This window comes from Mytilus edulis, chromosome 2 (assembly GCF_963676685.1).
Source record: "Mytilus edulis chromosome 2, xbMytEdul2.2, whole genome shotgun sequence".
Lineage (NCBI taxonomy): Eukaryota > Metazoa > Mollusca > Bivalvia > Mytilida > Mytilidae > Mytilus > Mytilus edulis.
In genome coordinates, this window is record NC_092345.1 from 73412927 (window position 1) to 73429394 (window position 16468).

Below are 16468 nucleotides of genomic sequence, written 5' to 3' on the forward strand. Positions count from 1 at the left end.
TCATTAAAATTTTACATTATTGATCAGTCATGATAGTTATCGAAACTTTTACATTATTGTTCTATCATGATAGCTATCGAAACTTTTACATTATTGTTCTATCATGATAGCTATCGAAACTTTTACATTATTATTCAATCATGATAAATATCGGAACTTTTACATTATTGTTCAATCATGATAGTTATCGGAACTTTTACATGATTGATCAACCATGATAGTTTTCAGAACTCTATATAAATTGATAATAGTTAAATATCATAAACACACAGTATTGATAAGCCTTTGACACATATAAGTTTGTAAAGCTATGAATTTGACCAAAAAGTTCTTCAAAGAATTTAAGAAGGACGACCAATGATCTGCCAACAAGGACGGTCTTGAATTGGTTTACAGAACAGAGAATTAAGGTCACAACAATTATCCAATAGTATTGCAAGGAAATAGAAACGGACATAATTAGCTGTATATAATTCTTTGAAGTATACAAATTTAGTCATTGCGGGAAACTGGATTTGTACAATGGTTTTGAATTGGAAGATTTTGTTTTCTGTCATGCACATAGGTAATGTTTTATAAAATTCTACTTTGATATAAAAAGAATGCAAATATTTTTTATTGAAATCAGGAGAATTTTAAAACACATAGATAACAAAAATGAAGGCAGTAAAAATGGAAAGGAACATCAGACTTTAAAAATCTCAAATACATCCGATAATGATTAAATTATGTGAATTTAAGTTTAACAGTTTTGATTGTTTTCAAAGTTTATTTTCAGTTTTTTCTAGTGAAGTCTATAAATATACACATGTTAAACCATACCACCGGTGACCATACATCTTTCACGGTGTCGTTTAATTTCATTCCATTACAATTCCAATGATATTGACACTAACGACTACCCATTAGTACTATAAAAGAATATATCAAAAATTTCTCATTATTCAATATATATTATACTTGCAGTACTGGTGTTGGGAGGCAGAAACGTTTTCTTAAAATGGAAAATCATAGGGAATAAAGTTAAACTTACATGCCAAGTGGAAAGATTGCTAGATTTTCCTGTAGAATTCTACAACCCGGATGAAAACAAAGTTGCAATATGTTTTACACCAGTAAACAGACGCTCTAAACCAAACTGCGTCAGCACATTTGATATTTGGCAAGATATGTCAAATAACGATACGGACCTTTATGTACCGATCAAACAAGGTATTCAGACGAACGGAAGATGGACTTGTCGTAATGGAAATGTAAAGGAAAAAGATTATGCTGACGTCACAACCTATAATTCGTGGGGTAAGGAGTAAATCATCTTTTTTTTTTATTACTGCTCTATACCAATGTTACAAAGTAGGGTAAATTATCTTTTATTAATCCTTTACGAATTGTAATTTCGTCTGGTAAATATGCAAGTCTTGTATCATTTTTAATTTTAGTTTCTTGTTTATAATTCGGAGTTTAGTATGACGTCCATTATCACTGAACTAGTATATGTATTAGTTTAGGGGCCAGTTGAAGTACGCCTCCGGGTGGAGGAGTTTCTCGCTGCATTGAAGACCCATTGGTGGCCTTCGGCTGTTGTCTGCTCTATGATCGGGTTGTTGTTTCTTTGAAACATTCACAATTTCCATTCTCAATTTTATGGTTGTATATCTATTTTTTTTATAGATATAAACGAATGCGTCTATACTCCGTGTCAACATGGAGGATCATGTATTAATGAAATGAATGGGTATTACTGCAATTGCGTCGCTGGATTTTCTGGTATTCAGTGCGAACAAGGTATCGTTATTCACTTTACAAGTATTGCTTTTATTCATTTCGTTGCAGCATTGCATATTTAAGTATATTTGTATTGTTATGTATAATTTATGCTGACAAACTGAGAAACAAACATATTTTTTCAAGTGGTTATACACATTGCTTATTTCCTTACTTAACAAATCACAAAAAACAACTTTGTGTTCCCATTAAAAAAAATACCACTGAAAAAAATCGGTAAGAATGAAACTTATCGAGAATACAAAAAAATCAAGTTTTTACTAGAACTATTTTCTGTGGAGAACATTGCATTCTTTTTATTTTTTTAAAGGATTAATTTCGGTTGATGGGTCTTTAAATAGGTTTGCTTAACACTTTTTTTTTTAATTTTAGAATGCTTAAAATATTTTGTTGTTGTTAAATAATAAGTCGGTTTATACGACCTTCTTTCATAAAATAAAATTCTTCGGTAAATATTAATACAATTTATTGAATTTATATATTTAAAGATATCGACGAATGTGCTTCTGAACCTTGTCAGAATAAAGGACGGTGTATAAACGAAAGAAATAAATTCACATGTATGTGTAGGCTTGGGTATTTTGGAGAAAACTGTCAGTATGGTGAGTCTAGTGTTATTTAAGTAAACGATGGAGACTATATTTTTCAGTAGTCTGAAATCAAAACATGATGTGTTTCAATATTTTTATGAACGGCATGAATCTGACATTTTCTTAACAAAAACAGTGGTTATTTTACCACACTACAATAGCTTTCCATCCACTCTTGTCTGTACCCATTCTTATAAAACCTTCTAGTTATTTTTCTTCGTTTGTTGAGCTTATCCCACTTTCTATCCCCTCTATCTACTCTTTTGTTCTGTTTCTGTCCATTCCACAACCGTAATATCCCAATTCCTTTACCCTTCAAACATCACTTGTTGCTGTCCATTTCATCAGATAAGCGTACTTGGATAAGCTCAATGTTAAAGGTGGTACGGTGACTTTTACGGTTTGTATGCTGTTTGGTTGTTGTCTCAGTAACACATTCACTATATCTTCCTTTATTCATATATTTTCACATTTATTGTGTCACCTGACATCAAATTAGTAGCACTACATGTACATAGTGATCAATTCTGTAGTTATGCATCGTCTTCGTCCATATCACACTTTAGAAATCCACAACTCCTTTAAAACAGCCCGACAAAACTCAGCCACACTTCTTTTGCAGGGCATGTAGTTGTGTGCTTGCAACTTTATAATACGATCTCAGTGATCTCTTTAGATTTCTCAGTCCCAAACATGGACTTATATAAGTTTGTGCTAGAGTCAGACGAATAATAAACGGTTGAAAGGTACGGACGTCAAGTGCAATTACGAACCGTCCTCTAAGAGTCTGGCAATTCATAAACCGTCGCCAAAGTTCGATGGTTTGTCGGGAGTATGCCAAGTATGAATCGTCTGCAAGGTTATGAACTGTCCTAAATATACGGAAGCTTGTCGAGGGTCTGAAGATTATGAACCGTCCTCAAAGTATAGATGTAAGACTAGAGCCTGGGTATTTAAATACACCTCGAACGTATGAGCGCTTGTCTAACGTATGACGATTAAAGCGTCCTTAAAGTAAGAACACATATTTAGAGTTTGGCAAATAAAAGCCGTTCATAAAGTATAGACGTTTGTCTAGAGCTTGCGATTATAAACTATCCCCAAGGTACGAAAGCTTGTCTATAGTCAGGTGATTAGGAAACTATCTTAAGGTATGGATGCTTGTTTCGAGGCTTTCGATTTAGATCCGTACTGACGGTAAAGACGCTTGTCTAAGAGTCTGGCGAATCCATACGGTCCTCAAATTTTGAACGCTTATCGCGAGTATGTTGATTATGAACCGTCCTCATGGTATGGACGCTTGTATAGAGTTAATATTCATATCATAAAACAAAATCAAATTAAATCAAATCATATCAAAATAACAAATATTATTTTATTTTTGCGTCCTAAGCGCTTATTTAATTTCTTGATTAACATTTTTCTCTAAAATTTTGAAGCGAATAGTGTATAAATACATTAAAAAGGTAAAGCGCTGTTCTGTTCTGCATTTATCTTATATTTGTCTAACTGTTATTCATTTTTGTTTGAACTTTCAGCCAATTTTTTTTAAATTTAGATGTTGATGATTGTAAGTCTAATCCCTGTGTTAATGGAGGAACGTGTAAGGATGAAGTGAACGGGTTTACTTGTATGTGCAAGACTGGTTTCAATGGGAAGTTTTGTGAAAAAGGTAAAATAAGGAAAAATATATTACTAATTGTAAAATAAGGAAAAATATATTACTTATTGTAAAATTAGGACAATCAAAATTAACAAGCCAAAGATATCGGGAAACACCATGACAAACAAAAAAACCCAAAAAACAACCGGAAAACGTCGAAACACAACTCAAAGTCCACAAGACATACAAAGAAAGCAACCCGAATCCCAGCAAATGACGGGGACGATAGCATGTGCTCTGGAAGTGTAGATTCCGCTATGTATGAGGCATTCGTCGTATTGGTCGTTGTAAGTACACTTTCGTTGACAGGTCTCAAGAGTTCTCAATCAAGGACTAGAATGCATGAGATTTATGAGTGGAACATATTTCTGACAAAAATCTTCCATAATGGCCAACAAACGATGGCGTCCGTAACACGTTTCTTCTCTATCAATCAAAATTCATGGTCCAAAAGATTCCTAGTACGTAGTAACCCTTTATCAAACAAATCATGATGGGAACAGCAAGCTCTGAAAAAAAAAATCAAATAAGCGATTGATAGTTCATTTGTAGTGATTGCTGGAATGAAACTCGGCGATTTGAAAGTTTACAAATCAATTGAAAAGTTCTATTCACTTTTGTCGTAACATTTAATCGCAACAGACCATCGTTGTCAACTTCTCGATGTCAGCGAAGATAAAACTTTATCTTACCTCCTATACATTTCTAGGAATATGATTGGTTAAAAGCGTCCTCGTGGAAACCGTGTATATTCAATATTAGGTTAGTTGGGAGGCGGGGCTTATTCCATACACGGTTAGTAGTGGAGTTACGTCCCTTTATATTCCATATAAGGTAATAAGGAGGCGGGGCTTATTTCATACACGGTTAGTAGTGGTGTTACGTCCCTTTAGAAAAACAAAACAGTACTGAGAAAAAAATCTTAAAGGTTTCAACAGACGAAGAAAGTGATGACAAAGTGAAATAAATGCAGAAAACACATTTAAATCTAATAAGTTGTCATTGTCGGCATCATTTTAATGCTAACTGTATTGAAGACTTGCTCATTTTGATAGGTCACTAGTCTGAATTTTACACGTTAAGATAGTCGGTAAGATAAATTCGTTACATAGTGTGTTAGTGACGTAATACGGTATATATATGGGGTCAGTAAATTCCATATGGGGATTCGAGCTTCGCTCTCACCCCATATGGAATTTACTGACCCCATATATACCGTATTAGGTCACTAGCACACTATGTAACTAATAATATCTGTGGTATCCTTTATTTGATGTTAGATTGGATATAAGTCATCTAAATTATATAGCGTGATATAACATCATTTTTATATGTTCAAAGTTAATAAATGATGCTATAGCTCCTTCTTATTCTTCGTGAGACGCTCCCATCCAATAAAATAATAAGGAGCTTTGGGATTTTTAGAAATCTGTCTCAAATGAATAAAACAAACAAGTTGACAAGACGAAGAGCACAGTTGGTTCCGGTTGATGTATTCTTCTATATTTTCCCCTAATATGTTTTTAATCATTTTGAATAAATCTGTATGTATATATAAAAAAAGACAATTGAGGAAGATACTAATTGGAGATTGAACTTGTAAGCCGAAGAGAAACTGGCATCGCCATGGCAAAAAAAAAAAAAAAAAAAAACAAACCCGAAAGACGACTTAAAGACAAATAAGTCAACAAAACACTACATATAAAACTAAAGACTGAGCAACACGAACCCTACCAAAACTAGAGACAATCTAAAATGTTCCTGAACGGTAAATAAACTCATCATAGATACCAGGACTAAATTTTGTATACACGCCATACGCACGTTTCGTCTAAAAAAGACTCATCAGTGACGCTCGAATCCAAAAAAGTTAAAAAGGCCAAATAAAGTACGAAGTTGAAGACAATTAAGGACCAAAATTCCTAAAAGTTTTGCCAAATACAGCTAAGGTAAGAACATCTTGCTGCACCAGTGGCAACTGTCATGTAAGTACAACGTACACTGAGTCGCTTTCAGTGATGCAACACTCGAGGAAAAGAGAATGGATTGTGGTTATGACATTTGGAACATAAATGTGACACAGATATTCCATAACAGTAAACCAACTCGTGGTAGCATCACTTAAACTTTCAGATGAATGTCCTCAAATTTACTATTAGGAATCCTAAGTTGTCATTGCTTTCTTGTCAGAAGCAACCATCTGTCAAGAAAATCATGATAGGAAACACAAGCTTTAAAAGATGCATTCTATATAGTAACCAAACTTTGAATTATTAAGTGAGCCATTCTTATGTATCCTTGGATGATTTCAATTCAATAATAACACATACTGATTTTGGCTCTAATTATTTGATCACGCCAACTATACTCGCCTTTAAAAAAAAGTGGGGGTATACTGTTTACCTCTGTCTGTCCGTCCATCCGTCCGTCTCATGAATATATTTCGTCGCATCTTTCTCAAGAACTACATTACTAGGATTTCTGCAATTTGATTTCAGAATTAATATGAATCAGCTATTTAAACCTTGTGAAGCGTTTTCAGATTCATCAATCAACAACTTCCTGTTTTTAAATTCAGGCAGGAGTATCATTAGTGAGCAGTAGCTCACAGATTCACTTGTTTGGTTTGAAACCCTACTATACATATGAAGCGCATTATCTCATGTAGCTTAATTTGAATCCCTCTGAGACAAAGTTGATCTTTGGTGGATTTGGGTTCAATATAAGACCCATTTGGTAATAACGTTCCTCAAATATTTGTTCATCATTGGCTTTCAAACTTTTGGGTGGGAGCGTTCCCGATGAAGATAAATGTTTAAAAAGGCGGTTCGGACTCACAAACTTTATGCATTTTACTCTGCAAAAAATCATTACTTTCTTCTAGAGGTACCAGTCCTTCAAATAGACAATGAACGTGAATGCAAATTCAACGACGTAAAAACGTTATCGTGTCGACTAACCGGTGACATGTCATACCAACTGTCACCCTGGATTCACAGTGTGAAGGACAACGTCATACGACAGGTAAACTCCAGCGTCATTGGAAATGTAGTAACCGCTCAGGTAGGACCTTGCAGTTCTGAAGATTTTGGAACATACACTTGTACAGCATCGAAAGAGATGAAGGGCCATGTTACCGAGATAAAGAAAAGCATACTTCTTAATATTCGAGGTAAAACCAATATTTTGTAAATTATGCAACCATATAAATTTGTTTAAAACCCACACTACATCGGTAATCACATGCCTTTCCTAAATGACCGTTTATAAAAGAAAATTTAAAGAAAAAAAACCCAAATTGTCCAGAGAACGATTGTATGTCTCTCTACATTAATTTTCTGAATAATTGATAAGAACTTGAAGCTACGTCCAGTTAAATCAAATAAAGGCAACAGTAGTATACCGCTGTTCGAAATTCATAAATCGATTGAGCATAAAACAAATCCGGGTTACAAACTAAAACTGAGGGAAACACATCAAATATAAGAGAAATATAATCAAATATAATGCTGGCGTCCAATCAAAGGTTTCTTCATAAATAATTTAAAAATTATGTTTTTTATATACTTTTGCCAGAAATGAGGGAGATAATTGTCAACTTCCGAAAATAAAAAAAATATTACTTCCAGTCTCAAATGATAGCTTTATTTACATTATTTTTCTACTTCCGGTTTGTATGATGTATCTTCCGGTCTCAACTCACTGAATGATAGGGTTATGTATGGCTATATAAAAAAAATATGCTTTCTAGATACTTTTCCATAAAATGAGTGTAAAAATGACTACTTCAGTTTCATTCAAGGTCGCTTCCGGTTTGCCATATTCAAGTTCATATGACGCTCAACATTTCGCAAAAAGTAAAATAACATAAATACCGAACTCCGAAGAAAATTATAAATGGAAAGTCAGTAAACAAAAGTTAAAATCAAAACTCCAACACATCAAACGAATGGATAACAACTGTCATATTTCTAACTTGGAACACACATTTTCTACTGTAGAAAATGTTGCGGATGGAACCTGGTTCAATAGCTAGCATGACAGTCGCTTACAATTGCATTATATTGACAACGATGTGTGAATAAAAAAATAGACATAATGGATATAAATGTCAAAACTAGGGATACCGCGGTCAACTTTCCTGGGCTTATATATATAACTTTTAAAGCATCAGATAACATGCAAAAACAAGCAAAAGTCAAAATGGTCTACATTACCTTGTCCTTTGATTTCATTTTCTAAGTTACGAGCCAATAACCTCAAATAAAAAAGACTCTAGGTTTATACGTGTTACGGTTTATTAGTTATAATTTAAACATAACGACAAAATAAATTGGTAAAGATAGATAGCTTCTATAAGATATCACCAGATCACTGCGATCCAAATCAGCGAAAAATATCTAAGGATGTAATAAACAAATATAACAATTTTTTTTTGTCGTTATCTTTTGGGGTTTCGAAGGAGATACACTAACAAGAAAACAGTGTTTAGGTAGATACTGCAAGAAAAGGGTTTGGCGGAATAGAAGAAAAAACAATCACAACAAAATCAGTAGGTCTTTTTCCAGAAAAATGAAAACACCTAATAACCTTGACGTTGACCATATATGAATTTGGTTATCATATTTAAGTCGATGGTTATAAAGCTCTTCACATGTTTTAGTTCTTACTCATTTTTGGCTTTGATCGTTCCTGGTGAAGGCAAATCTAGAAAACCGCTTCGGATGCATGCACGTTATATCGCGTTGTTTTAATTTTTTACAGCACTTGTTTGATACTGCTGCTTTCAGTCCCCAAAGATATTATCAGTTTCGTAGTCCTTTAGTAATAAATTATTTAAAATCTTAGATTTCAACTCCCTTAGACAAAGTTTACCTTAGGTGAATTTGGCTATATCTTTAAGTCTGCTCTTTTTTGGTTATATATCTCAACTCTTCTTGGTTCTTATGCATCCTTGACTTTAAAGCATTCAGTATTGACTGTTCCTTATGGAATTAAACCAGTAAAGCACCTCGGTCACATGCAATTTATCTAGTGTTTTGTTTTCACTTTAATTTTTTGGACTTCGTTCACTAGGAAGTACTGACTTTGAATTTACCTCGACCTATTTTGACCTGTCTTGACAGGAATTTGTGAATGTATTTTGACAGGAAAACCAGTTTGTACAAATAGTTTTGTAAATGTGAAGAATGGATCCGCTGAGGTTACAGTACAATTGCACAGCTTTCCTTTCATAAGTACTATTAAATGGTATAAATCAACTGAACAAATAAGAAGTGACCCGAATAAATACCAGACGACAAACCTGTCTTACGTTACAATGACCATATCGTATGGTGTCCAAGTTCAAATGGAGGGGTATACACTACAGCTTATCATTTCTGGAATCGGAAGAGATGACTTCAACGACTATGGAGCAAAAGTTGCAAATGACTTAGGAGAAGTTATGTGCAAAGCAGAATTTCGGATTCCAGGTATGCTTCTTTACTTATTTTTGTTAAACAGGATAAACATGTATTATATATATAAATGTTTTGTCAATAAATGATATGCATGCAAAGATATATCATATTATCATTATGTGACTGTAGAAAGCAGGAAAACCCATCATTGTTTTTCTTTATTTATGTTCTTTAATAGATATAGGAAGATGTGGTGTGAGTGCCAATGAGACAACTCTCCATACAAATAACAAGTTAAAAAGTAAACCATTATAGGTTAAAGTACGGCCTTCAACACGGAGCCTTAGCTCACACCGAACAACAAGCTATAAAGGGCCCCAAAATTACTAGTGTAAAACCATTCAAACGGGAAGTATGTTTGATAACGTGAGATCTTCGATTGTCGATGGTTTTCCAACAGTCAGTTCAATTAGTTATATTGAACCGTTTGAGAGCAAAACTTAACAATTTCCAAAGACTTAAGAACACTGACTATTCTGTGCTTTGACGTGTTTCGACCAACAACTTTTTAAGCACGTCAAACGAACGCATACTTTAGATTTTACATCATACCCTGCAGAGTAATTATATTTCAATAGACGAGATTATTTAGAGGAAACACAGGAAAACAAACCAAATACAGTTTATAATACATCCTTTGATGATGTTCTTTCCATTAACAATCCGAACTTTTCTGATTGGGTTCCATTAATATATCCCCAGAACTAGAAATTAAAGCAACAACAGACACGGCTTCCTCCACCTCATTTTTAGACTTATATCTCGAATTTGACATATACAGTCATCTCAGTACGAGAATCTATAACAAACGAGACGATTTTAATTTTGAAATTATAAATGTCTCCCACCTTAGTAGCAATATACCAACTTCACCTGCATATGGGATATACATTTCCCAACTTATTCGATATTCAAGAGCGTGCAGCTCCTATTCAAATGTTGTAAAACGTTACCAGTGTGTCTGAGCAGAAAGTTGACGAAGCAGGGGTTTGTCAAAGAAAGTTTCGTCCTTTTTCTAAAAACGTTCATCGGAAGGTACCTTGACCTTGTTGATAAATATTCCGTATCAACTTCACAAATAATAAATGATGGTCTTGATGTATAGATTTTGCGTACTGACGTTGTTTATCATCTTAACAACGTGTTGTATTGTTCTTTCATTTGTCTTTGTTCTATTATTTATATAACTTTTACTGTTTGGTTTGTTTTGTGTGATATCTATTTGACGTGGGTCGGTACTTATACATCCTGTCAATGTGTTTGTATTATCGTTCTTTTTTGCTGTTGTGTTTTGTATATATGCGACTTTTTGTGTTTCTTTGGTTCTTATAACGTGACTCTGTACTTTAAAAGATCCCGTCATTATGTTATTGTTCTATCATATGACATTATGTTATTGTTATATTATATGACATTATGTTATTGTTCTATTATTAATTTGAAAATACTTTGAACGACAAACGACATAATTATTTTACTCGCGTAATGGTATTAACCATATGTGGATTCTTAATAGTTCTAAAGAACTTCTGGACAATTTTAAATCTCGGTTTATTTCTGAAATTAATTCTACATAATTTCTGATTTTTTAACCCTGTATACCACCATTCCCAATGTGAAATTATAATTGTTTTGAATAGACATTGAAATTCATATGTAACGTTTACATTTTCTGACGTCAGACACGCGAAGCAATTAATGTGTTTTTTTATTTGATAGATGTTTTTGTGCTTTTTTGTAAATGATTGTTTCTTTTGAGATTGTAACTGTTACTGAAAACAGCTATGAAAACGTTTACGAAATTGAAAATATTAGCAAACAAACACTTTCAGAAGGAAAAAGGGACAGTTGCTATGAACAGATTGACACAAAGAACTATGAGCAAGTGGAAATACTTTCTGAAACAAAAGACATGCATAACGTGCTAATATATCTTGACCTCCAAGAAAATGACATATATTCGAATAAGGAGGATGCAAAACTGTTCACTATCGTTCGGGCAAAAATAATCACGAATATAATGCCAACCCATGTTAAAACTACAATAAAGTATAGCTTGCATCAATTATTGTTTAATTCATTTTTGGCTTTGTGATTAAAAATATAGATAAAACAATTGAGCATTTGAAAATACATTTGTCAAAAGACAACATGCCGGTGTTATATAGCCATTCTTCCCCCATGCCAGTTTCCCCCCGGGGGAAAGACTGGCATGAGCCAATGTTTCCCCCGGGGAGATTTTGGATCATTGTCATTCTTTCCCTGCGGAAAGTTGACAATACTTATACATATAGTAACTTTCCCCCATGCCAATCTCCCCCCCCCCCCCCGATGATATAGATTTCAATATATGTATATGCATGTCTGGAAATTAAACCGAACAGTGTTAGAATTATATTTAGTTGTATACAAATTTGTTGTTCATTCAAATTTACACAAGTCTGTCTACGATTTTATCAGTCTGTCAATCTGTCTGTCTATATGTCCACAAGTCTGTCTACATATTCAACAGTCTGTTTACATGTTTACCATTCTGTCTTTGTCCCCTAGTCCGACTAGACTACATTTTTACTAGCTTTGAAATACCTTTCAGTGTAAAAAGCGAATACTTTTTACTTTCATTTCGGTGCTTTGTGTCTATTGTTTTTATGTAAGTGATTATGGTGCACCGTACTAACATTTTAGTGAAGTCAATTGCCGATGATATTTTACAGTTTTTCTTGCGGTTGGAAGAGGGTTGAGTTTAAGGCCGCCACATTATTTATGTGTTATTCCAAAGCCAGGAACATGTGACAGTGATTGTTGTCGTTTCATGTCGGTCATGTTTTTTTTCGTAAATTATTTTCTTATAAATAAGTCCGTTAGTTTTGTTTCAATTTTTTCACAATTTTATGGTCGGGGCATTTTAGCCGACTATGATTTATGATGGTTTCTCATTGTGAAATGCCGTACGGTACCAGCGGCCTTTAATTACTTACTACCACGTCGAATTTGTATCATGAGTGCTGGAAAGTGTTCGACCCTATGCATCTGTAGGGCAGGTTGGATTTTTTTTGTAGATCTTGTACAGCTCAAACTATACTGTGGTTAGTCCTTGTACTTCTACGTCTCCCGTACTGGCTAGAGAGGGTGTTCATATCTTCTCTGGGTTGGATTAAGTTTCATCCGTATCGGACTTCTTCTCCTGAATTAAAGCTTTAAGTCGACGAGTATGCATCTCTATCCGTGCTTTTGGTGAGTTCTATTACTTAGTAATGATACTTTGCATGATTTATCATGTGAAGTCATTTCACCATATTACTTTGGAGACATCATAGACGTCTGTCCTGGGGAAAATCTACTACTTGACCATAAGTGGTTAAAGTAATTGTATTCATCTAGTTAATGATACCAAGGGTTCACGAAAGAGAATGGATGTGATCATCACATCAGATTGTGTTTCTTGTGTATAAATATAACATATATATCTCTATAAATACCTATCAAATGTATAGTCGTACGATGAAGCTTTGGTAACTATAAACTGATAGAAGAAAAGTGACTATTCTTTTTTTTTCATAAAAAGTTCTTACCGTGACGTCGCCGACGTTATATTACAAGGCGGAAAATTTAGCTTCTCACGCTAACTGTGGGGGGAAAATTGGCCTGATCCTGGTTTTCCCCCCATAACGCTGAGGGGGAAAAGTAGGATCATGCCAATTTTTCCGGGGGGAAATATTGGATCGATCCAGTCTTTCCCCCCGGAAAATTTGGCATGGGGGAAGAATGGCTATAGGACACCGGTAAGCGTAACAAACTGAATACTGAGTATCATTTATTTATTGCTCATTGGGCTTGTCACTTGGTAAGACTCATTGGATGTTAGAAAGATTAACTTGGGGGATTTTCATTAGCGGAACAGGAACTGATGACCATCACGGAGTTTACAAACGGCTTTTGGTGGGAATGCGCAATCGTTACTATTCTTTACATTCATTTGTCTTTTCATCATCTTAAAATCTGTTTTCCTATCTTTCTATGTTGAGTTATATTTAAATCTGGCCAGTGGTTACTTATGTGTTTGTCTAATGGGGAATTCTTTTGTTTAAGGTAGATCTTTATTATATGTACAAAATTAGATGTTTGTTTTTCAATCAACAGCAACTTTTCTGACATCGTATTGATTTCCATGGTTGCCATTAGATATTAAAGACTTACTATATTGTGGTTATATATCTTTGGAGAATTTATGACTTTTCACATGTATATCACTGACGTCTTCTACTAATTCCATTAATTTCACTTAGTTGTGCAACAGATGTTATTATTCAATTTTACCCCATCTACAATTAATGATTTACATCATACATGTACAAATACCAAGAAATAAACAAATAGAAATATAAACTATATTCTTTTGAGCTAATAGTATACAAAAACTAGATCAATTATCTAAAAACAATTATATGCAAATAGAACAAATTCATTTCGGGGCCTTTTATAGCTGACTATGTGGTATGGGCTTTGCTTATTGTTGAAGGCCTTACGGTTACCTATAGATGTTAATGTCTGTGTCATTTTGGTCTCTTGTGGAGATTTGTTTCATTAGAAATCATACCACATCTTCTTTTTTATAAATGTAAGATTCTTTTATATTTATAATTTGTGTAGGTTTGGATGAACACAAATACCTTCCTAATTGGTGGTTAATACCGACAATATTCAACGTGTTAGTAGTTGTCATTTTAATGGTATGTTTTTATGCGTGGTATAATCGACGACAAAAAGGAAAATTTGTTACCCCAAAGATCGAACACAACATTACACAAAGAGAAAAGATAGATGTTAAAAGCTGTCAAAGTAGTTTTGAAGCTGTTACCGAAAACAGCTATGAAAACGTTTACGAAATTGAAAGTATAAGCAAAGAAACACTATCAGAAGGAAATGGGGACAGTGACTACGAATACATTGACACAGGGGACTATGAGCAAGTGGAAATACTTTCTGAAACAAAAGACACGAATAACGTTCCAATTTATCTTGACCTCCAAGAAAATTACATATATCCAAATAAGGAGGATGCACAACTGTTCATGAGAGGGATGAAAGAACCGAAAGTTACAACGACAAAAGACAATGCAACAGAGAACAATTCCACTTATGACGTTAATGCATATAAAACGAATCCAGATGGAAAGGATGAAGTATGTTCCAAAGAATTTGACTTAAGAAACGGAAGATCAATGACATTTTAGAATATAAACATATTCTATGAAAGATGTGAAGGGACTCCATGACCGATAGATAAAAGCGACCTATCAGTGATTGAAGTCATATTTAGTACGCAGGTAAACGCATAAGATACAACAATTATTATAAATGCAACATTGTTTATAATTTATAAGTAAGATGTTTACCATTTTTTTTACCATTTTAATATTTACCCTTCAATTGTTCTGAATGCTTTGCAGTTACGCCAAGTAACGATATATATAATCAAATTTGATTTCCGATGAAATGAACATTTTTGGTGTTAATTTTAAATAATCTTATAAATAGTTGATTGTATGTTATATTGATGATGTATTTTGATCTAATTATGTCCTCTATGATATACTATACCACAACGTGTTAATCCCTTACATCATAGACAGAAGTCTAAGCAAAGTATAATCGTACAATTTGCAAATGCTAAAAACCCAAAGTGGACTTCATATTCATGCCAATTTTCGGCGGGGATATTACTGGCAAAGATGTACAACACATTACCTCATGAAGAGCTATGAGGTACTACATAGGAATTAAAGATTGATCCACACGAACCCGGCCAAAAATCAGCGGTTCATATTCCATTAGTGGCACCCATCGTGTTACTCTTTCTTGTTCAAATACAATTTGATCTGTCATATTTAATGATAAATGTCTTATTTCTAGTACTTAGACTTCATATTCTACAAAACAATCGGTACTTAGTAGTTCTCTATCTAAAACACTGCGGCAAAATGACTTCCCTTATGTTGACTTACAAAAAATTTTTAAAGTGAAGATTTCAATAGCACAATAGATGACATCCATTCGGTAAGTTTTATGTACGCCATTATGATAAGGTTCACTATTATGAATATGCTTAGTTTAAACATATCTTATTTGCTCAAAGCAAAAAAGATCAGATACAAGTTAAACATATTTATAAAGTCTTCTGCGCAATACACCATGAAAGGAGCACTAATAGAACATGATCTGAAACTCCGCCGCTACACCTTCCTTATATCGTTATCGGTGTATTTTTCTGTATACTAGTCTTTTTTATAGACTCATTGTCGTTTCGTCGTTCTTTTCAATAGTATATATTTTGTTTTCCTTCGACTAGTGCTTTCTGATTGTCTTTTGTAGTAGTTTTGCTAGTTGCTACAAGTAATAATGTATTATTTTTTCATTTTCTGATAGTTAAATAATTAATTTTATCCATTAATACGTGAAATAGATATGAAATTAAATGTTAAAATTAATTTTGTTTCATTTTCTGATGGTGATATAATTGTTTTTATCCAATAAATATAGAATAAAACGTCCAAATAAAACAAATCAATCATTAGATTTTGTAACAAAAAAAGTACATTTGCCTTGTTGCAAAATATCAAAAAGTTTATTGGTCGAGTATACATATGTGCATCTTCGCTAGCCAAGGATTACGATCCGATCTCCTCCTCTCCATTGGCTAGCGAAGATGACATATGTGAAAAATGGTAGAAGATTAATCGAGCCTTTCCGTTATCACTAAATATTCGAAAACACGGTTTTTGTAAACGTGTTCACAATTTTTTTATTACAACATATTGCTTTGCCCGCCTTGTCATGTAGATATTTTCTGGTGGAAAGAAATAATCCGCTCTTGTAACGCCAAAAAGGATAATCCATGTTTCCACTTTAATAGCTGCTCAAATCTAAACAACAATACAAACAAAAACTCTTTGACAGTCATGTATATG

The 16468-nt window shown here is 33.6% G+C and overlaps 1 protein-coding gene across 1 annotated transcript; it reads left to right on the forward strand.

The window, feature by feature from the left end:
- The first annotated feature begins 504 nt into the window (after positions 1-504).
- On the forward strand, positions 505-15988 carry LOC139512896 (uncharacterized). Its single transcript, XM_071300851.1, has 8 exons — positions 505-565; positions 967-1299; positions 1672-1785; positions 2274-2387; positions 3934-4047; positions 6923-7210; positions 9189-9512; positions 14151-15988. Exons 1-8 carry the CDS (start codon positions 523-525, stop codon positions 14732-14734), a joined length of 1914 nt encoding a protein of 637 aa, XP_071156952.1. The 5' UTR covers positions 505-522; the 3' UTR covers positions 14735-15988.
- The last annotated feature ends 480 nt before the right edge of the window (positions 15989-16468 follow it).

Coding starts and splice junctions, on each gene's coding strand:
- LOC139512896 (XM_071300851.1), top strand. CDS start 523: ATGGTTTTGAATTGGAAGATTTTGTTTTCTGTCATGCACATAG. Junction 1,786..2,273: donor TGGTATTCAGTGCGAACAAG/GTATCGTTATTC, acceptor ATATATTTAAAG/ATATCGACGAATGTGCTTCT. Junction 2,388..3,933: donor TGGAGAAAACTGTCAGTATG/GTGAGTCTAGTG, acceptor TTTTAAATTTAG/ATGTTGATGATTGTAAGTCT.